Below are 23812 nucleotides of genomic sequence, written 5' to 3'. Positions count from 1 at the left end.
GAGGGCAGGGCCAACAATGCCACTCCCTGCTCGCTATGGGCGTCTTCAAAATATTTTCGTTATAATGTACATGGGTGTTTGCAAAGATGAGATAAGCCAGATTTGAACTTGATGATCCATCTGTAAATCAGTTGTGAACTTGCTCTCTTCTACCAACGCCGAAGAATAATACTACCATATGGTGACAGCCCAATTCATTAGTCTACCTGATCCATCCTAAACCAAAAATACTTCTCCCTAGCCTGAGGGTTTGATTTATATATTTATTTATTATTTTTTTTAATGTCCCCATTACATAAATATATAGAATTCAGGTAACCAAAACGTTGTTTACATAGGGGTCACACCCATAACATCCGCCAGATCGATAACAATAGTCAAATGTTCGATACCTGTCTTAGCCAATTCATCCGCCAAGCTATTCGCAGGCGAATGATCCTCACCATTCCCATGTTTCGTCAATCTGCTAGCCAAGGACCACAATTCTTGTTATTTGCCCATGCAATTGTATTAGCCAAATTGCCCTTGATAATTATGTTTTTCAAACCATCTCAAACTGAAGGGAGCCATTTCAGTTCTCCAGAAACTGATTCTGAGGGTTTGATTTATCTTCAACCGGAAACTGATGGACTCCAATCTGATAGTGAACTTACATCTGGCTCTGGCCCTTTCACTTCTCTCAGCTCTTCCCTGACAAATACATGGGCTCCCCTATGCTCTGACATTGGCTTTATTCTCTTCAAGATACTATCACAAAGCATGGGAATGTAATATTGAGAATTCCAAAACTGATTATTGGCAATGTTATTCTCTTCAAGATACTATTGAGAAGTCCAAAACTGATTATTGGCAATGTTATTCTCTTCAAGATACTATCACCATGTTTGTTTTGGATGTTGAGAACCGATTGTGGGTTTAACTTCGAATCAAATAATCTGTTAGTACTCGCGGTCGGTTCTCAAAATCCAAAACAAACCTGGCCGTCCTGAATTGTTGGACTCATTATTGAACTCACAATCTGTTATCAAAATCCAAAACAAACACGGAAGTAATTTTGAGTCTAATAATCAGTTTTGGGCTCACAAACTATTCTTGAAATCCAAAACAAATAAGGCCTAAATAGCTCTCTTTGGATTGTAGGAAATTTCTTGAAAAGTCTGAAAAAAAAAAAAAATCCCAAAATTTCCTGCTTTTTCATTGTATGTAACTTGAACTACTAAATAAGCCTTAACCGTTAAATACTTAAATTTTCTTCTAAATTTTGGAAATGAAAAATATGTTTGCTGATAAAGGATTTTTCAACTGCAGGGTTTCTTAAAATAAAAGGGAAATGATATCCACACAACCATCTTTTGATAATAGGTGTGAACTCATCTGTTCTATAAAGCTTAAAGAGTTGTTACAATTCCCAACCGGCAACAGCCTTTGACAGCCGCCTAAAGCATATGCAAACAAGCTGAGTTTGTGCCTATTATCAAAATATGATTGTGCCTATATCACTTATTCGGTGCATCGATTTATCTCTATTGAAAATTTTACATCAGAAATTTTTCTTTTTCAAAAACGATTTTTCCCGGGCGCTGATATTCCTCCCCCTCCCCTCTTGACGGCTGGCTAACGTATTCCCACCATTTGACCGGTCTCTCTCTCTCTCTCCACAGACACACACAACAGGAACAGTTGGTGGGCCCAACAGAAACCATTGGTGGAATGGTGGGCCCATCTTTGAACAACGTAGGCCCCGCCCATACCACACCATAGGATAATCCAAACCGTCCATTTGATGGGCCATAAACGTAAATAGGTTGCGTCCCAAAATATTTTTCATTGTGGCCCATCAAATGAATGGTTTGGATCATTCTATGGAGTTGGTCGTAAAGTAACATTAAGGCCCGTCCACAACATAGGAAGATCCAAGCCGTCCATGGTTTGGATAATCCTATGGAGTTGGTAACATTAAGGCCCAATCGTAGGCCCCATCGAATTTTTTTCAAATTGAAGCGTGCTGTCCACAACATAGGATGATCCAAGCCGTCCATGGTTTGGATCCTCCTATGGTGTGGTTCGTACAGTAACATTAAGGCCCAATTTAGGCCCCACCCACATTTTTGAAAATGAAGTGTACCGTCCAGACCATAGGATGATCCGAGCCGTCCATTTGATGGGCCATAACGTAAATCAGTTGTGCCCCCCCAAAAGGGTTGGCCCATCAAATGAATGGTTTGGATCATCCTGTGGTCGTACAGTAACATTAAGGCCCATCCACAACATAGGATGATCCAAGTCGTCCATGGTTTGGATAATCCTATGGAGTTGGTCGTACACTAACATTAAGGCCCAATCGTAGGCCCCACTGATATTTTTCAAATTGAAGCGTACCGTCCACAACATAGAATGATCCAAGCCGTCCATGGTTTGGATCATCCTATGGTGTGGTTGGTACCAATTTAGGCCCCACCCATATTTTTGAAAACGAAGTGTACCGTTCAGACCATAGGATGATCCGAGCTGTCCATTTGATGGGCCACAATGTAAATAGGTTGTGCCCCAAAAATCATTTCTGTAGGATGATCACAACCCTACAATCTATAGAGGTTGCATAAGATGTAGTTTCTATTTAGATCGGAGGGTTGGTTGTGCCCCAAAAATCATTTCCACAGGATGATCACAACCCTACAATCTATAGAGGTTGTATAAGATGTAGTTTCTATTTAGATTGGAGGGCTAGGATCTGCCTATGGAAATGATATTTTGGGACGCAACCTATTTACGTTTATGGTCCATCAAATGAACGGTTTGGATTCTCCTACAGTGGTATGGGCGGGGCCTACGTTGTGTAAAGATGGGCCCACCATTCCCCCAACGGTAGGGGTGTAAACGAGCTGAGCCGAGCCGAGCTTGGCCAGGCTCGGCTCGGGCTCGGCTCATTAAGCTCAAAAGCTCGGCTCAGGCTCGGCTCGGCTCGGTCAGGCTCGGCTAGGCTCGCGAACCTTATCGAGCTCGAATTATATTAATTTCACACCTCTCATCTTTCCCGGGCAGCCCTATCTAGTGTTATTTTACTACTCTTTTTACACTACGAGGGGTGGTCTAAGTAACAAATGGGGTTCCAAAAAAGAAGTGACATATTTTGCCTCCCCCTTTCACTCCCTAGACAACCCTTTTAGTGTATATATTAATATATAATATATATATTTAAATATATTAAATTCTTAACGAGCCTTAACGAGCCTGGCCAGCCGGCCCGGCTCGTTAAGGATTCGAGCCGAGCTTTTTTTGAGCCGAGCCCGAGCCAAAATTGACACTCTTACCCAACGATTTCTGTTGGGCCCACCAACTGTTCATGTTGTGTGTGGAGAGAGAAAGAGAGAGAGTGTGAGTGTGTGGAGAGAGAGACCGGTCAGATGGTGGGAAAGTGACATATCCTAACGTTTAACGTTAGCCAGCCGTCAGGGGGAATATCAGCGCCCTTTTTCCCAAACCCGCAAACCTTCTGTATTTCCGTCGAAAATTGCAAATCTACTAGACATTGCAAATTTGTTTTTCCATAATTTTTTTCCCCAGATCCAAACACCGGATATTTTTTGTCAAAAAAATGAATTTTAGGGTTGCTGTATGCGGTGAGTGACCCCTTCTAAAACCCTAAATAAAAGATACAAAACACCCCCACCCATCGTTTTAGGGTTGCAGAGAAAAGCTTAAGGTCCTGTAAAATTCCATGGCGTCGTCTTGTAATGCGCGCGATTTTCTCTTCTGCAGCATGTGTGGGACGTTGCTTTCCTTGAATTCTCTCAAGCACGCTATTTGCCCTCTCTGTGGATTCAAGCGGGATGTCAAAGGTTAGACAATTTTTGTGTTTCTTATATTTTCACTTTCCTAAACTGTCTTTTTTTTTCTTTTCAAGGTGCAGTTTGGGTGTCCTTTAGGTCCCTTTAGACTGGTTATTGTTACGTGCTTAACCTAGTCAGGCCCCTACTTAGCGTTTTGCAATCTTGGTATATCTTCTACATTGCAGTTTACACTTAAATTGCAATTTGTATGTTCACCCAAATGCAGCACCTTTAGTAGTGGATTATAGCTGACTTTGATTGCTTCAAGCATAGAAATTTTCCGGCACGTAATGTCTTTAGTCAAACAGCAAATTTTGGATGAAAAATCTTGTAGTGGCATACACAATATTTTTTATACAGGAACACATAGCAAAAGGAACTCCAGTCTGGTTTGATACAATCTATTCTTCTTCTTTTTCCTACTTTCTTTTGTTAATTTCATGAACTGTGTACGCCAAATTCAATTCAGTCAAATGGGTCTGAATGGGTTAGTCCAAAAATTTACTTTAGGGGGAATCTTGTATATATATATATATATATATATATATTTGTTTCTCTAATGCCACAATGGCTTGAGAATGGAGAATTTTATGTTCTTTTTTTCTTTTCATATTATAGATTAAGTCGGATTGGGAAATAGATGGGTCTAGTAGGCATGGGGTAGGAAACATGCACCACTTATTGATAACATATTTCAAATAGTGAATCTAGACTCCAGAGGTTGGTAAATGATGCAAGTGTACATCTTCCTTCCCCCCCCCCCCTGGCTAGAAATTCTCAAGCAGGTGAAGTACCTTATGACCTCCTACCTAAACCACAAGGGGGTATAATTTTTGTCAAGTTCTTTTTAGTGGGCTGTAATCATGGGATTGATGAGCCAAGGCATGAGTGGAATTACAATGAGGTTATTTTTTAATAATAACTTTTTATTTTTATAGGAATTCCCAACCAGTGTCAAAATGAGGGTGTTTGGGGAATATACGAGTACAATTATACTTTTGGCGCTTCTAGAAATATGATACTTAAGCGACCATCAGGGCGTTGATTGAAATCCTGGTAGTAGTAGCATAACAAAAAAGGCATAAACCATTCGGGCTAGGAAATTAGAAATGTGGAGGGCCAATTATATAGAATGGTAACTAGATTGTTTGCTAAACTTTATTAACTTTCTTGAGATGTAAAGTTTGGAGTGTGACGAATGCTTCTAAGGCTGAGTAAATGTATTATCGATGCTCTAGTCTGGACCTTCTGTTTGGTACCACTTTACATGATAGAAAAATATTGATTTTGCTTATATTTTTAGCAGATAGGAAAACATATAAATTTTGTTTGGGAGTTTTCTTTGAGGATGTTGTGTTATTGGAGTTTGTGGATACTGAACAATTTCTTTGATTGTATATTTGATGGACTTGAAGGCACGACTATTTTCTAAGTTAGGTTGCTGAAGCTTTCATGTTCTTAACTCTTAACCCATTTTACCTGGCTACGGGGGCAAGTTGGATAAGAAGTCCGTAAGGTTGGCTTGAGTTAATTGATTCTCTTTTATTGTTAAAAAATGGCTCTTTTCTGAAAGATAATAGAAATGATTTTATCAATAAATCAGGAAACAAACATCTGCTGGCATGGTGGTCCCATACCCAAGCATAAAGAAAACAAACAGAATAAAAAGTCTCAAACACAAGAAAGAAACATGCTAAGCAGCAATACTGGGGAAGGGTATTCCCATTACACAGTGGTTTTATCTTTTTTTTGGGGGAGGGGGGGTTTATCTTCTGGCTTCACCAGCTCTCTCTTATTTTTTTAGTAGGAATGGCGGCTGCAGCCCCCAAGTGCGGAGCTTATGACCCTAGGAATACTCCATGTGGCAATAACTGTACCTATAATGATTTCATAGCACCGAGAAGAGAAGAAGACTTCTGCACCATTATTAGGACATATGTCAAACGTGCTTTGGATAGTCTTCTCAAGCGTGAAGAAAATGCCGATTTTCACGTAGTAGTTTTTGACACTCTTGCGCGAGAAGCCTAATCCAAATTGAATAATACCGCAAGAGGGATTGTTGCACTGGTGGACTAATTGGAAGCTGAAGGAAATGCCTTTTGATGGCATCTGAGACCAAGTGAAAACATCCTTCAGTTTGCCGACAGTAAAAAAGAATCTGGCATTAATGGTAGTAAAGAATCTGGCAATATTTGATGCCTAAAATCTACTAGACCTTGCAATTTTTTTTTCCATGGATTTGTTTTTCCATAATTTTTTCCCTAGATCCAAACACCGGATATTTTTTGTCAAAAAAAAAGATTTATGGGCCTATATAGCCTATAGAAAATGAGTTTCCAGTGACTAACCGAGAGCCTAGTCGTTTTAGGGTTGCTGTTATACGGTGAGTGACCCCTTCTAAAACCCTAAATAAAAGATACAAAACACCCCCACCCATCGTTTTAGGGTTGCAGAGGACGTATTGAAAGCGTAAGGTCCTGTAAAATTCCATGGCGTCGTCTTGTAATGCGCGTGATTTTCTCTTCTGCAGCATGTGTGGGACGTTGCTTTCCTTGAATTCTCTCAAGCACGCTATTTGCCCTCTCTGTGGATTCAAGCGGGATGTCAAAGGCTAACAATTTTTGTGTTTCTTATATTTTCACTTTCCTAAACTGTCTTTTTTTTCTTTTCAAGGTGCAGTTTGGGTGTCCTTTAGGTCCCTTTAGACTGGTTATTGTTATGTGCTTAACCTAGTCAGGCCCCTACTTTGCGTTTTGCAATCTTGGTATATCTTCTACATTGCAGTTTACACTTAAATTGCAATTTGTATGTTCACCCAAATGCAGCACCTTTAGTAGTGGATTATAGCTGACTTTGATTGCTTCAAGCGTAGAAATTTTCCTGCACGTAATGTCGTTAGTCAAACAACAAATTTTGGATGAAAAATCTTGTAGTGGCATACACAATATTTTTTATACAGGAACACATAGCAAAAGGAACTCCAGTCTGGTTCGATACAATCTATTCTTCTTCTTTTTCCTACTTTTGTTAATTTCATGAACTGTGTACCCCAAATTCAATTCAGTCAACTGGGTCTGTATGGGTTAGTCCAAAAATTTACTTTAGGGGGAATCTTGTATATATATATATATATATATTTGTTTCTCTAATGCCACAATGGCTTGAGAATGGAGAATTTTATGTTCTTCTTTTTTTCTTTTCATATTATAGATTAAGTCGGATTGGGATATAGATGGGTCTAGTAGGCATGGGGTAGGAAACACGCACCACTTATTGATAACATATTTCAAATAGTGAATCTAGAACCCCCCCCCCCCGTGGCTAGAAATTCTCAAGCAGGTGAAGTACCTTATGACCTCCTACCTAAACCACGAGGTGGTATAATTTTTGTCAAGTTCTTTTTAGTGGGCTGTAATCATGGGATTGATGAGCCAAGGCATGAGTGGAATTACAATGAGGTTATTTTTTTAATAATAACTTTTTTATTTTTATAGGAATTCCCAACCAGTGTCAAAATGATGGTGTTTGGGGAATATACGAGTACAATTATACTTTTGGCGCTTCTAGAAATATGATACTTAAGCGACCATAAGGGCGTTGATTCAAATCCTAGTAGTTGTAGCATAACAAAAAAGGCATAAACAATTCGGGCTAGGAAATTAGAAATGTGGAGGGCCAATTATATAGAATGGTAACTAGATTGTTTGCTAAACTTTATTATCTTTCTTGAGATGTAAAGTTTGGAGTGTGACGTGATAGGCTGGCATAGTTCATCAATCACCAACAAGGTGACTTTTATAAAATGTGTCTCACAGCAAAACATCAAAAGAGAAATGGAGGTTGTAATCTAAAGAAACAGGAGAACCTAAAAGAAATTTCTAATTGAATAAGCAAGGATTTTGAAATTGACTCATGTAAACCTTTTTGCGTCATAGTCCTTTCCAAACAAGATATTGTCACGTATTGTGCCTGAGAGAATCCATGGGATCTACAGTTGCCATTGAAAGCAACTAGCATGAAGATAAAATTGAAAAGAGATATCAAAAAAGTTTATGCCAGGAAAAAATAAACCTGTGGTACATATGCTATTGATCCATGTGAATGTATAGATCCATGAATGAGCCTCATTTCTCCTAGAATAGAATTTAAAAAGGATGACTTGCCGGAACCAACCTGACCACAAGCAGTTGTCTGTTAAGGATAAAACATGAATGAAATGAAGCAGATATGAGATCTTCCACACGAGAAATATTTACCAAAATTCTTAGATGATCAACATTCCTGGAAAAAAATCATTTTTTTCATTTTTAAGATTTTTATATTTACAAGAATACAAGAATTGGCTTTATATTATCCTAGCTAAACAAATGTACATATAATGAGGTCTTGAACTTGCATTGTATTGTAAGTTTGTAACGATAGATTACATTAAAGTATAGGTAAGCTTAACTTGTAGCTTCTGTGGAAGCAACACTTTATGGAAGTCAAATAAAGTAAACCTTCATTTCTAGTTAGAAGATTTTCTTCCTACATGCATCTTCCTCACGTGGGTGATATTTATGTCCCTTTAATCTAGGACCTAGGTCATCAGGACAGGCTTAATATATTTAGTGGGTTGTGGAAAAAGGTTGACAAGCTTGGCATGAAGTGTCCTATCTTTTCATAAGATTATTTAAGCTAGGTCACTTAAACTCTTAAACTCTGGAGCCAACATAAACTTTCCTCTATATTTAGACCCAATTTGGGTGTTCACAAACCTTGGGTACTGACATTTGAGAATGGGCTTATTGCCAAATATTGGGGCTGGCTTATTTGGGCGTCCACAAAAATCAAGATGAAATGGCAGCTTCACATGCATCGTTTCAATAAAACATGAACAAAATGAAGACACCTCCAAGTTGGTCTCATCCCATTAGCTGGTGTGACAACCACAAGGGGCTGCATTCCTAGAAAGCATGACAGCTAAACGGGCACTTAGTCTTTTATTTGTTTGCCCACATTGCATGGATGAAGCGAATAGATAAGATTTTGTCAGAATGCCCATTGATACAACCACGCTGGGGACAACAAAGTGACTTTCAAGCAGGCAGTTGACCACCCAGGCATGCACCGAATGGGGCATGCACCTTTTTATAGCACTGTCAGGACTCCTAAATGGGACTACCACCACCTACATTAAAGAGATACTAGCTGGAAGAAAGAATTCTCCTTTGAGAAATACTTATTCTTTGTTATAGGGAAGGAAGGAGAAGAGGAGACGAAGAAAGGTTTGGGGACAAAGGAGAAAATGAAAGTGAAGTGTGACTCACTATATCTAGCATTTATTCTTTATAATAAACACTAAAAGACTAAAATTTCCTCATGGGATTATTAAATAAATCTATCTCAATAGATCTCAACAGTGTCATCATAGGCCCAATCGAGGGTTACTTCATTATGTTCATTAGTTATTTATGTTGTCAAGGGCCCTATCATGGGACTAATTAGAGATTATATTATGTAGATGGGGCCTATTACACATAAGTATAGCTTATGAGTGGCATTTTTTTTGTAATTTCTTCAAGTTATCTTCATATTCATATGGGTTTTCGTGAATCTGATTATATTATGTAGATGGGGCATATACAAAATAAGTCGCCTGTGAGGGCATTTTTGTACTTCTTCAAGTTATGTTTATATTTATATGGGTTTTTGTGGGTTAAGACCAATGTTTTAAATTTTGGTCTCGGTTTTGGTTTCGGTCACCATAGAAACGGAAATGTTTCGGATGGAAATTTCAGTGGAAATTCTGTAAAATCAAGGAAACATATAGAAATATATGCAAATGATAGAATTTAAAGATGAAAATTCGAGAAATGCTAGAATAATCATAAATACAAATTTATAAACCATCACTTACAGAAGACAACCATCCATAATAGTTTAAAAATTAAAACATCAAACACCTAGTGAAATGTATTGTCGTGCGTGTATGGTAATTTTGTACATGCTAAATTTCACAGGTAATTTCATATAAATATTTATACATTATACATGCATCACATTTTGTATGACATTGATATAAATATAATTATGTAATACATACTAAGATAGTATACGGTATACCACTATTATACTTAGGATTTTGGTTATGCATTTCAGCCGCTTCAGTTTCTAATTTGGTGGGGATGAAAACAGAAACATTTTGGTTGTTTCTGCCGGTTTCGATGGAAATTTAAAACCTTGGTTAAAACTACGCATACAAATTTCTCTGTATTCTTCTTTTATTCTTCACTTTTCTCATATAGTATAAACCCTAATTCAACTGCTTCAACCACTCACTAAAAATTACTAATAAATCACATAAAGTGTATGTGATATAGATCCTAGGGGTTGTCATCATCCCAAAAGTGCAGCCATATGATTCCTGAGATCAGTCATAGACCCCTGACTTCATCTCAAGGCTCGAAACTTGAAGAAAAAGAAACATTGTCCTTTGGATCATGACGATTGATACCAAGTTGTGAATCAATCTTGCAAAATAAACCAAGAAGGGAACAATGGTGGGGAAGAGAGAAGAGGAGAACGAGTGTTCATGAGATTTCAGAGTGAAAACCAACGGCCACTTAAGTGGATTATATATAAGACACATATTGCATAATTACAAGAATCCCACCCATACGAGATTGTCCCCGTCAATGATATATAATGTGCAATATATCAGCATTGGACTTAACTGGCACTCCTCACTTCTAGAAACAATGGTCCCAACACAAACAAGACAAATAGTGGTTCGTCAACGCAAATTTTAGTGCAACTGATTACAAGACACATGTGCCAACTGAGTTTCCATGAGAAATAGACTCTAGGCATGGGTAGGGAGAGAGTGGGACATGGTTACCCATTCCTAAAAAAGGAAAAATTTATTGGATGGATTTTAGTGGTATGTATTAATGAGCCACTGATGCAAAAACCTGGTAATCAAATTCTATTAATCAGTTAATGGCATCTAAGATCATCAAGTGACCAACAAACATTGGAATTCAACTCTACTAACAGATTAGATCATTTGAGGGTTTAACAGAAAAGAACTAGACCAATGCAAAAATGTTGAATCTTTATTGAACGAACATGGTGCATATATTACTAAATACAAGCTGATTCACAACACATTTTAGCATGAACCATTAGATGAACTAAATTCAATGGTCAACATCTTCTAGAACTAAGTTGCATGTACAATTTACAAATTCATTTTCATGCACAGCATAAAAATTAAGTCATGTGAACTAATAATCCATTCAGAAAAATACAGTATGCTTCCATTATTGATTAAGGCTACATGATGTGTAAGCTACGAACAGATAACAAGGAACTCTCAAAATTCCTGAAGGCAGAGAAATGACCTCTCCAATTACTGCAATAAGGATCCCTTTAGGAAGGTCAATAGTTATGTGATTTAAGACTGCGTTATCTCCATCTTCATCACTTTTTGACCAAGTACAACATGTATCTTGGAAAATAATGGCCATAAGTTCAGGTGAAGTATCAACTTGGCCTTCAAATGGACATGAAGATGAATGATCTGCTTCACATAACAGTTCACCAGACGGCTGTATCACTTCAGAATTAAGCTCAGAACAGGAGAGGAATTTGCCCAATCTCCTGGTAGATATTATGGCCTGGAATGCACTCAAGATGGAACATACCATTTCAATTAATAAAATTCCTACAAAAATGTGCAGCTCACTGACAATATAACATTCAGAGGCTTACATCAATCAACCCATTAATCACCCATGGGAATGAATTTAATGGAGAGATGAGAGTGTTGAATAAAGCAACACATGTGAACACCTGCAAGTGTGGCATGGTAACTGGAAAGGTATTATTTTCCTCAACAAGAAACACAGTGCTCCATTGAAAATCACTGCCAGACTGAATATCACTGTGCTAAGAAATAGGTCTGTAAGTAGTGATACCGTAGCAGCATCCAGGGGATGCCCCATCAATGCAAAGAGTCCAAATGTGAACAGAGAAAATAGTGTTGGTGTCGTTGCCCAAAAGAATACACACCATGCATCCAAATACTTTCTAGTCTGGTAAAGACTGCTACAAATGTTAGTAAAGTAATTTACACAATAGGCTGAAGAGAGAGGAGTTTCCATAAAATTGAGGAGCTTAGCTGCAAAGCAGCATTGCTTACCGATAGGTGTTTCACCTCCAATGCTCTCGTTTCCATCAACCGATTGGCAAATAGAAGCTCCCAACTATACATCTTCAAAGTTCGGATGTATGTCAAAAGTTCCCCAGTCTTTCTGATTCTGTCCAGAATGTTATGAAATGCACAATTGCTAGGATAATTAGGAGAATATCTGCAAATCTGTTATAGAACTTCATAAAGCCAAAAGAAATATCATCAAGCACTAGGTCTATAAACAGATGCAAAATTTAAGCTTTGAGTTTCATTCATGTAATAGAGAATTTGTATGATTTAAAAAGAAAAAAGAAAAGACAAAGACATTATGGTGGTTTAGAAAGTCTGTCATAGAACTTCATAAACCAAAAGAAATATCATCAAGCACTACGTTAATCAGATGCAAAATCTAAGCTTTGAGTTTCATTCAAGGGATCAAGATTAGTTTGATTTAAAAGGGAAAATTAAAACATAAACACATCGTGCTGGTTTCAATAATGAGAAATACAATTCAAAAAACTGAAAATTATATATAATTTCATCTGTTTACATGCACCAATGTTAGATACTCAAGTAATGTAGAGATTGTATCTTTGGGTTTCAGAAAAATAAAGTAGAAAACAAGCAGAAAGATAGATGCGAAAAGAAAAATACTTGTATAGCAAGAATAACTGGAAATACTTAAAACTCAGACAGCTTGAATTTGCTGAATCCAGTGATGCATCCGCTGTTAATCCATCATCACCTCCAGATTGATCTTGTAAGTCTTGTGTTGTAAAATTTGCACATTGGATGAGGAGACTTACGCCACTATCTGGTCTTGTAGTTCCTCAGTTATGCAGCCAAAGTATGGCGTACCAACCATAAGGAGGATTCACACACTATCAGATAGGCCCTAGGCTCGATTTCTATAAAAGTCAAGGGCATAAAAGGAAGAGGACAAAGAATGATAGGAGCTGCAATTAAAGCAAAGATGCAGTTTTGGAATCACTACAAAGGAGTGAATAGGAAGAGATTACGAAGGGAAAGGTAGTTTTGGGATTTTACCAGGGTAGTCCAACCAAAAAGGGGTGCCCTCCATATTCCTCCTTCTTTTCTCTCATTTTGTTGTCTCCCATGGCCATGAGTCCACCTTGGTTTTGGGGAGATAGTTTTTACTATGCCTTGAAAAGTGATGTTTTCTAATTTCCTATGTTTAGAACTTACCATTAGGAATTATTTTATATTTCTCTTTTCAATGTAAATTTCTCCACTATAACTATGGGAGCAAGGGAGATGGAGTTTAACCTTAGAGATTATATTCAAGTTGAAAAGCTTTGAAGTTCTGGAAGCTTGAATGAATCGAAGATGTGGTGGATTACTCTTCTTCGTATTTTTGGGTAATATTAATCTAATTTTCAGTAAGTATTGTTATACCCAAACTTGGGGGTTCAAACTCTTGGATCTCCTTTATTTGTATCACTCAGCTTCTTCCACATCATCAAAGCGTTGGGTCTACTTTGAGCTCTTTCTAACCTTTCTCGTCATTTTTCTCTTCTTGAATGAAATTGCCTACATTTGCAAATTTTCTTTTTGGACACATGAGAATGATGGCCAACTTCTCTACGCTCAAAACATTTAGCAATTGTTTTATGTTGGCGTGATATTAATCGCATGCACCTAATTTAATTATCTACGGCCAATTGATCCTCTATCATAGCGACTTGATTCAATTCTTCCATTTTTACAATATGGATGCCTATCATGTATGAATTTCTCAATCAAGTTTCCACTTAAGTAGTCAATCTCATTGCATCTACCATCACCCGTATAACGTAACATGATCCTGGAAAGGCAATCAAAGTTTTGCAATATAGCACGAAACCAATTACACCTTAGATCTAAGTATATGTTTAGAGAGTTGGAAAAGTTTTGTATATACTTTCACACTCGTATCTTCTTGCTATAGATTCTAATATATCTAAAATAAGACATGGACTTAAATCAATTAGAAGAAATTTACCTTTAAGTTGTTTCTTAATCTTCTCTCATGCAAGTTTTCAGGTTTCAGTTTCGAAATACATTTTGGTCACGACGGAAATGGAAACATATCGGTTTTTGTAACAACTCAGATATTAGGTTTAAGATTTGATTTCACATCCTCCAATCTTGGACTCATCATGCTCTCCCTAGAAAAAAATAACTTTAAGAATAAATGAAGTGACAAAAGGAGTAAACTAGACCAGTGACTGAGTTAGGGATCAAGTGATATATTTTTCATACTAAATGAGAGTGGGCAAGAATTTTCTTTGGCCATCCAACATTTTTTCATGATAAACCATATGAGCCTGAATATTTCCGAGGTGATTATAATATGATAATGTGTGGAGCGGAGTGGATATGACCCAAAATTTTGGCTGCCACAACATAAGATACAACAACTTTTAGGATTACTCGATTTATAGAACAAGGATTGGTATCTATCTCGATTACAGAACCAAAATAGGAAAACATGATAGAAAAATATTGATTTTGCTTATATTTTTAGCAGATAGGAAAACATTTAAATTTTGTTTGGGAGTTTTCTTTGAGGATGTTGCGTTATTGGAGTTTGTGGATACTGAACAAGTTCTTTGATTGTATAGTTGATGGACTTGAAGGCACGACTATTTTCTACGTTAGGTTGCTGAAGCTTTCATGGTCTTAACTCTTAACCCATTTTACCTGGCTACGGGGGCAAGTTGGATAAGAAGTCCGTAAGGTTGGCTTGAGTTAATTGATTCTCTTTTATTGTTAAAAAATGGCTCTCTTCTGAAAGATAATAGAAATGTTTTTATCAATAAATCAGAAAACAAACATCTGCTGGCATGGTGGCCCCATACCCAGGCATAAAGAAAACAAACAAAATAAAAAGTTTCAAACACAAGAAAGAAACATGCTAAGCAGCAAAACTGGGGAAGGGTATTCCCATTACACAGTGGTCTTATCTTCTTTTTTTTTCCGGGGGGGGGGGGGTGTTTATCTTCTGGCTTCACCAGCTCTCTCTTATTTTTTTAGTAGGAATGGCGGCTGCAGCCCCCAAGTGTGGAGCTTATGACCCTAGGAATACTCCATGTTGCAATAACTCTGCCTATTTTCACATCTAGGATTTACATATACAACATATCTCACTGTCAAGAGCGAATTTCTTATTATTTAGATATTTAGATTCAAAAAGAAAAGAAAAGAAGGGGATCCGTTAGAAACTTGCAAAACAAAACAAGGATTGGGTTGCGCCATACTACCTATAATGATTTCATAACACCGAGAAGAGAAGAAGACTTCTGCACCATTATTAGGACATATGTCAAACGTGCTTTGGATAGTCTTCTCAAGCGTGAAGAAAATGCCGATTTTCACGTAGTAGTTTTTGACACTCTTGCGCGAGAAGCCTAATCCAAATTGAGTAATACCGCCAGAGGGATTGTTGCACTGGTGGACTAATTGGAAGCTGAAGGAAATGCCTTTTGATGCCATCTGAGACCAAGTGAAAACATCCTTCAGTTTGCCGACAGTAAAAACGAATCTGGCATTAATGGTAGTAAAGAATCTGACAATATTTGATGCCTAAAATCTACTAGACCTTGCAAATTTTTTTTTCCATGGATTTGTTTTTCCATAATTTTTTCCCTAGATCCAAACACCGGATATTTTTTGTCAAAAAAAAGGATTTGTGGGCCTATATAGCCTATAGAAAATGAGTTTTCCAGTGACTAACCGAGAGCCTATTCGTTTTAGGGTTGCTGTTATACGGTGAGTGACCCCTTCTAAAACCCTAAATAAAAGATACAAAACACCCCCACCCATCGTTTTAGGGTTGCAGAGGACGTATTGAAAGCGTAAGGTCCTGTAAAATTCCATGGCGTCGTCTTGTAATGCGCACGATTTTCTCTTCTGCAGCATGTGTGGGACGTTGCTTTCCTTGAATTCTCTCAAGCACGCTATTTGCCCTCTCTGTGGATTCAAGCGGGATGTCAAAGGTTAGATAATTTTTGTGTTTCTTATATTTTCACTTTCCTAAACTGTCTTTTTTTTCTTTTCAAGGTGCAGTTTGGGTGTCCTTTAGGTCCCTTTAGACTGGTTATTGTTACGTGCTTAACCTAGTCAGGCCCTACTTAGCGTTTTGCAATCTTGGTATATCTTCTACATTGCAGTTTACACTTAAATTGCAATTTGTATGTTCACCCAAATGCAGCACCTTTAGTAGTGGATTATAGCTGACTTTGATTGCTTCAAGCATAGAAATTTTCCGGCACGTAATGTCGTTAGTCAAACAGCAAATTTTGGATGAAAAATCTTCTAGTGGCATACACAATATTTTTTATACAGGAACACATAGCAAAAGGAACTCCAGTCTGGTTTGATACAATCTATTCTTCTTCTTTTTCCTACTTTCTTTTGTTAATTTCATGAACTGTGTACGCCAAATTCAATTCAGTCAACTGGGTCTGAATGGGTTAGTCCAAAAATTTACTTTAGGGGGAATCTTGTATATATATATATATATATATATTTGTTTCTCTAATGCCACAATGGCTTGAGAATGGAGAATTTTATGTTCTTTTTTTCTTTTCATATTATAGATTAAGTCGGATTGGGATATAGATGGGTCTAGTAGGCATGGGGTAGGAAACATGCACCACTTATTGATAACATATTTCAAATAGTGAATCTAGACTCCAGAGGTTGGTAAATGATGCAAGTGTACATCTTCGTTCCCCCCCCCTCCTGGCTAGAAATTCTCAAGCAGGTGAAGTACCTTATGACCTCCTACCTAAACCACGAGGTGGTATAATTTTTGTCAAGTTCTTTTTAGTGGGCTGTAATCATGGGATTGATGAGCCAAGGCATGAGTGGAATTACAATGAGGTTATTTTTTAATAATAACTTTTTATTTTTATAGGAATTCCCAACCAGTGTCAAAATGAGGGTGTTTGGGGAATATACGAGTACAATTATACTTTTGGCGCTTCTAGAAATATGATACTTAAGCGACCATCAGGGCGTTGATTGAAATCCTGGTAGTAGTAGCATAACAAAAAAGGCATAAACCATTCGGGCTAGGAAATTAGAAATGTGGAGGGCCAATTATATAGAATGGCAACTAGATTGTTTGCTAAACTTTATTAACTTTCTTGAGATGTAAAGTTTGGAGTGTGACGAATGCTTCTAAGGCTGAGTAAATGTATTATCGATGCTCTAGTCTGGACCTTCTGTTTGGTACCACTTTACATGATAGAAAAATATTGATTTTGCTTATATTTTTAGCATATAGGAAAACATTTAAATTTTGTTTGGGAGTTTTCTTTCAGGATGTTGCGTTATTGGAGTTTGTGGGTATTGAACAAGTTCTTTGATTGTATATTTGATGGACTTGAAGGCACGACTATTTTCTACGTTAGGTTGCTGAAGCTTTCATGGTCTTAACTCTTAACCCATTTTACCTGGCTACGGGCGCAAGTTGGATAAGAAGTCCGTAAGGTTGGCTTGAGTTAATTGATTGTCTTTTATTGTTAAAAAATGGCTCTTTTTTGAAAGATAATAGAAATGATTTTATCAATAAATCAGGAAACAAACATCTGCTGGCATGGTGGTCCCATACCCAGGCATAAAGAAAACAAACAGAATAAAAAGTCTCAAACACAAGAAAGAAACATGCTAAGCAGCAATACTGGGGAAGGGTATTCCCATTACACAGTGGTTTTATCTTCTTTTTTTGGGCGGGGGGGGGGGGTTATCTTCTGCCTTCACCAGCTCTCTCTTATTTTTTTAGTAGGAATGGCGGCTGCAGCCCCCAAGTGCGGAGCTTATGACCCTAGGAATACTCCATGTTGCAATAACTGTACCTATAATGATTTCATAGCACCGAGAAGAGAAGAAGACTTCTGCACCATTATTAGGACATATGTCAAACGTGCTTTGGATAGTCTTCTCAAGCGTGAAGAAAATGCCGATTTTCACGTAGTAGTTTTTGACACTCTCGTGCGAGAAGCCTAATCCAAATTGAATAATACCGCCAGAGGGATTGTTGCACTGGTGGACTAATTGGAAGCTGAAGGAAATGCCTTTTGGTGGCATCTGAGACCAAGTGAAAACATCCTTCAGTTTGCCGACAGTAAAAAAGAATCTGGCATTAATGGTAGTAAAGAATCTGGCAATATTTGATGCCTAAAATGTCCTTAACAATTTGGGTACTTTAGTGGATGTTGCTTATTGGGAAACTGAACCTTGGGTGTCAATCATTCTAAATTCTATCTGAAATGGGTGGAAGCATGTAGACACTTGATAATGGATACAACCAATTAATCATTTCTTAGAATGTGTTGGCTTTGCGTGTTGCTTTCATCCTTTCATACCGAATCTTCTCTTTACATTTTAATATTGGGTGGCTCTTTTGTTCCGTTGCTCTTATGTTAGTTATATTATTCTGGCATCCTGTCTTGCTTATCAGCTTTTCTGTGTGTAACACTGAGGTTGCGAAATATGTTCATATGCTTGTTGCATCACTAAATCAATTATAGTTGCCTTTTTCAGAGATTGAAGGAAAAGAAACGTCTTACACTATCACTGCTGAGGTATGTTGTCACTTCAGCTAGTATTATAGTGGATCTTGTGCTATGTTACCATGTCTTGTCGCTCACATGTTGAACATCAATGCATCTTGAAACTTGGAAAGACAAAAACACGCTTGTCTAGGAACACCCATGCCATGCTGACTCATAAATTGTATAAACACTAAAAATGATTTTTTTTATTTTACTTTTACTCTCTTTTGCTATTTCTATTTCTTTTTCATATTTATCTTTGGTGGATGATATACTATGAATAAATACAATTTACATGATGTGAATAAGAATGAAATTTTTGAAAATGAGCATGGTCATTTTCTACAGGGTATTAATGATTATTGTTCCTGAGCTATAGCTCATATAAGCTTATCTGAGCTATAGCTAAAAAACACATGTGGCCCCACATTTTTGGGGGGATCCAAAGCATTCATTTGGAAGCCCTTCCATGGATAGGGTGTGTACCAAAAATCAGCCCTATAGGATCATCCTAACCCTGCCATTTGTGGAGGGAAAAAATGGGCAGAAACATGGACACACATTGTCTGTCCATTTTCCCCTCCACCTTTGATTGGGTTATGATGATCATGAGGGCTGATTTTTGGTACACACCCTATCCGTGGAAGGGCCTTTTGAATGAATGCTTTGGATCCCCCCAAAAATGTGGGGCCACATGTGTTTTTGAGCTATAGCTCAGGAACATTTTCCTCATTATCAAATTCTATTTTGAAACTGGGTTGATTATTAATAGCATGGTTTTTGGGATTACTCAAGATATTGTTTGTTCTAGTAAGTCAAGTCTTAATTCAAGAAAGTCAAGTCTAAATTCAAGACTCGGCGTCTAAGTTTGCTCAAAATCGGCCGGTTGACAGGTAAGCTGACATTAGTTACCTTGCTGAAATCTCTTTGAAAGAAATTTTTGTGCAATGGTTTTTTTTTTTGTCGTTATTGTTATACTATATTGGGGGCCTTATCCCTTTCTATCTTGAATGGGATCTGGGACTATCTGGTTCGGGGTACCGGGATCGCCCCCACCCTCTGACCCGCAATCCAGGGTCACCGACCCGAAATGTGTGTCAGTTTTTACCCGGATCGCCAAAAATGGAGACCCAGGCGACCTGCAGGAGAGAGAGAGAGAGAGAGAGAGAGAGAGAGAGAGAGAGAGAGAGAGAACAAAAAAACAGCAAACTGGGAAGAGGTAAAGAGACTAACCTGAAACATATGTTGTTCCACAGAAAATCGCCAATCGAAATACAATCCATGTACAGTATTGTAAAATCTCCTTCCCTGCTTTCTTGCTTTCGCAGAGAGATGAAGGAGAAGGGAAGCCGTTGAAGGCATGCAACCACTTAAAATCCCAACAAAAAAAATCCGACCACAGGCCTACTGATATCGGCACTTCAAGTTTTAACCTATTTTTTAAACAATTGTCAAGCCTTTCCCAAATATTGATATGGGCACTACAAGTTTTAATTTCTTTTTTAAACAGCTGTCAAATGTGATTACCTTTCCAAAAACTGTCATCAACCACCAGTTGATATGCTTGACCGTCATATTTAAGATAAGGCCGCTTTAGCATCTCTTGGCATAACATTAAATTAGAGAGAGCACCAGAGCGACCCGGATTAGCAGTCCAAACCGACCCGCGACCCCATATAGCGAACCAACTTAGCCTATCCTCATCGTACCGCGTACCGGGCTACCATCGTATACTGTACTCGTTCCCGTACCGCGTACTGGAACGAGCCGCGTTCCAAGTACTTCTGACGAGTGAATTCAGGAACTGTTATCAGTTCAGAGCCACTTATGAGCATTAATTGTATGATCCTGCTAACTTCAAACAAATTGGGGCTGGTTTAACTTTCAATTCGCATGAATGGTTGACCGCTGCTTCTGCCCTAAGAACATAAATCAGAATTGCCATTAAAAGAAAACATAAATCAGAATTAACTTTCAGTTCACAGGCAATGAATGGTTGACCACAGATTCTGGCCTAAGAACATAAATCAGAATTGCCATTAAAAGAAAACATAAATCAGAGTTAACCAGGAGCTTGGGAATGCATATCTAACTGAAACCAACGTGAAAATCCCTGCCCACTTTAATCAGTATTTGCTATCAGTTTTGGAAATAAAGTGTTGGTCCAACCTCTTTTTTTTGGAAGGAATACATGCAGGGACTGGATAGAGAATACATTCTTGCTTTTTGATGAACTTAAATGTGAAATTTTCTGGGCATTGCTTTGGATGCTTAGACATCTTATCTAATTTTTTTGCCTTTACGGAAATTTGTCCCATCTAAATATAATGGAGCATGAGAAAATGATTATGTATTTGGGCCTTCAGGAACAGAGTTGTTTCTATTTAATCATGTTTTGAAATGCACATCTCTTTTCGTTATGGCTATGAAGTCTGTCGAACGCTTCCTATTTCAGGATATCAGAAGAGAGCTAAATATTGAGAAAATGATTATGTATTTGGGCTTTCAGGAATAGAGTTGTTTCCATTTAATCATGTTTTGAAATGCACATCTCTTTTCTTTATGGCTCTGAAGTCTGTCAAATGCTTCCTACTTCAGGATATCAGAAGAGAGCTAAATATTGAGCCTTTTGTGCAACTTGGCCGAATCCCCGCTGCCGCAGACAGGGTGCAAAGGGCAGTGGTAAGTGAGCTAATCTGGTGAAAGGCTCAAGTTATTTATTTTTGTTTTCAAATGCCATTTATTCTCATTGTACTTTTTTTGATAGGTTAACGAAGCATGTCCTCAGTGCCACCACCCGCAGCTTGAATATTACACTAGACAGGTATGTTGAACTATAAGAGCTGCATATCTTCTAAACTAGCATACATCTTAATTATTTTTTTGGACTCATCTGTCATCAATCTTGATCACTCCATTATTCTTTTCCGCAGTTGAGATCGGCAGATGAAGGGCAGACTGTTTTCTATGAGTGTCCAAAATGCAAACATAAGTTCTCAGTCAACACATAAATTTCAGGTGTTTTTTTAGTCAGGTCATGCTTGATAGTGTAGTGAAGGAAGAATTCCCTGCCGTACTCTTGTTGCATGGTAATGGCCAAAATTCATACTTGGTTGGCACAATGAGTTACCTATGGTCTCCAATTTGATCAGAACTTTGATAGAAAAGTCATCTTCTTCAAATATTCAAGCGGTTGATCACAGGTCTAAGATCATCTGATGAAGGTTGGATTGAGAAAGTTTGATAGACTAGTGGTGCTTCACCAGCCAGACAGCAGGCAATCTTTGCCTCGTATTTTAGGCCCGGCTTGTTTTGGACTTTGAGAACTGATTGTGAGTCTTGGATTGACAATCGATTAAGTCTAAAAATGATTATTGGACTCTATATTAAACACTTTTTTGGGTACAATAATCAATTTGGACTTGTACCCGGTTCTCAAAGTTTAAAACGAAGGAGCCTAAACATAAATTTGAGTCCGATAATTAGTTTTGGATTCAACCGGTTCTCGAAATCTAAAAGGAACTGGGCCTAAACGTAAATTTGAGTCCAGTAATTAGTTTTTGACTCGCAATCAATTCTCAAAATCCAAAGGCCAAAACCGAAATTTGGCTGGTGGAGACCGAAACTGAAGTTCGGCGAAATCCGGAATTTCGGACATTACCAAATTTCGGCCGAAATTACAGGAATTCCGGTCTGAAATTTTGAGAAAATGTATTTAAAAAAAGAAGAAAGAAATGTTACCAAATTTCGGCGTTTCGTTTAGAAATCTCGAAATGAATTAAATGTTCTTTTTTAATTTTTACCAAATTTCAGCCCGAAATTTCAGATTTCGGTGGGTCCGAAATAGGTACCGAAACCGAAATTTAAAACCTTGTTTACGCGTTACTGGTTCCCGGAAGAGTCAATATCTCCATTAGCTAAGCCCTTTCTGTCCCTGCCTTTGGACTCGTATTTTGTTCGTACACAAACACAATCAACGGAGGACTCTTTTACACTACAATGAGGCAAATATATCAAGTGGATTTCACCTCCATAGCAACTAAGTAGCGACGCCAAATCAGCCCATTCACTTTTCCGTGAATGGTTGAGCTTAATATAACTGGAGAGAGAGAGAGAGAGAGAGAGAGAGAGAAGGTGGTCTAAAAGGAAAGATATTATAATGTTATTGGAGTGGGGGGTTGGTCTACTCAAACTTGTGGTATTGAGGGTGAGAAAGACTACAGGGAAAGATATTATAATATTATTGGGGTGGGGGGTTGGTCTAATCCACTTACCCAATCTTAGGAAATCAATTTTAACTAGCCCCTTGAAAAAGAAGTAGGAGTGGGCTTCACTTTTTGGGTTTTATAATCAATTTTTGGATTTAAAATTGATTCTCAAAATCCAAAAGAAAGGACAAGGTCCTGCTTGTTTTGGCCTCAAAATCCAAAAGAAAGGACAAGGTCCTACTTGTTTTGGATTTTGAGAATCAATTGAGTCCAAATCTTATTATCGGACTTAAAATTGATTCTCAAAATCATAAGCCCCTGTTTATTTTGGATTGATTAAATAGCCGCTTCTCAGTCCAAAACTAATTATTGGACTCAAGATTGCGTTTAATTTTGTGTCCAATAATTAGTTCTAGACTCACAGCACAATAATAAGTTTTGGACTCACAATCGGTATAATTGAGTCCAATGCGGATGGAGGATTTCAAGATTCAACATCTTCCTCAGTTCCTTTTTTTTTTTTTTTTTTTGGTGGGTAAGCTGGGGTTAGGCAAGACCCCTACCAGGTTCATAGATGAATAAACAAGTACATCAGGAGGGCCTTAAGAGCCAAAGCAAAGGGAGGAAAATCCCAAAACAAGAACTAATGAAAATGGCAACCAATGCTTACAATCTTAAAAACAGAGTTCCATTTCGGTCTTCGTCAACGGCCGAGAGAAGAAGGGGGGAGCAAACAGCACTTGGGTGGGGCAACCTTTCCATGGGAATGATCTTTTGGAGAGGAGGTCAGCAACAGAGTTACCTTCTCGCCATATATGGGTGATGCACCATTCATTGAAATGCGAAAGGAGGTCCCGGATATGAATAATCACATTTATCTTCTTCCAGGGGGGAGGTATGGTTCCTTGAACAACATCCACAGCGTATTTTGAATCAGATTCTATCCAGATGTTGGTGTGGTCCAGGCACATAGCAAGGCGAATTCCTCTTTCGATAGCGAGAATTTCAAGTTCAAATATTTCTTCTTTGTCAACA

At 37.9% G+C, this 23812-nt stretch overlaps 1 protein-coding gene and 1 long non-coding RNA gene across 2 annotated transcripts; one reads left to right on the top strand and one right to left on the bottom strand.

Annotated features, from left to right (window-relative positions):
- Nucleotides 1-7794: 7794 nt before the first annotated feature.
- LOC143876733 (uncharacterized) lies at nucleotides 7795-11373 on the bottom strand. Its single transcript, XR_013250463.1, has 3 exons — nucleotides 11216-11373; nucleotides 7902-8003; nucleotides 7795-7818 (listed from the first exon to the last, which is right to left on the bottom strand). It is a non-coding gene; the product is annotated as an uncharacterized LOC143876733 (long non-coding RNA).
- Nucleotides 11374-15840: 4467 nt separating this feature from the next.
- Nucleotides 15841-21771, top strand: LOC143876734 (uncharacterized). Its single transcript, XM_077378430.1, has 5 exons — nucleotides 15841-16004; nucleotides 18559-18599; nucleotides 21168-21251; nucleotides 21337-21393; nucleotides 21503-21771. The coding sequence occupies exons 1-5, from the start codon at nucleotides 15884-15886 to the stop codon at nucleotides 21578-21580; spliced, it is 381 nt and encodes a 126-aa protein (XP_077234545.1). The 5' UTR covers nucleotides 15841-15883; the 3' UTR covers nucleotides 21581-21771.
- Nucleotides 21772-23812: the final 2041 nt, after the last annotated feature.

This window comes from Tasmannia lanceolata, unplaced genomic scaffold (genome assembly GCF_043159265.1).
Source record: "Tasmannia lanceolata isolate RefF3 unplaced genomic scaffold, GAP_Taslan_0.1 ptg000005l, whole genome shotgun sequence".
NCBI classification, from domain to species: domain Eukaryota; kingdom Viridiplantae; phylum Streptophyta; class Magnoliopsida; order Canellales; family Winteraceae; genus Tasmannia; species Tasmannia lanceolata.
This window is presented reverse-complemented; position numbering and strand designations above follow the sequence as displayed.

What these genes read in the sequence shown, in the direction of transcription:
- LOC143876734 (XM_077378430.1), top strand. Translation starts at nt 15,884, where the DNA reads ATGGCGTCGTCTTGTAATGCGCACGATTTTCTCTTCTGCAGCATGTGT. An exon ending in CTTACACTATCACTGCTGAG is followed by an intron (nt 18,600 to 21,167) that starts GTATGTTGTCAC and finishes TTCCTACTTCAG; the next exon opens with GATATCAGAAGAGAGCTAAA. An exon ending in TTGAATATTACACTAGACAG is followed by an intron (nt 21,394 to 21,502) that starts GTATGTTGAACT and finishes TCTTTTCCGCAG; the next exon opens with TTGAGATCGGCAGATGAAGG.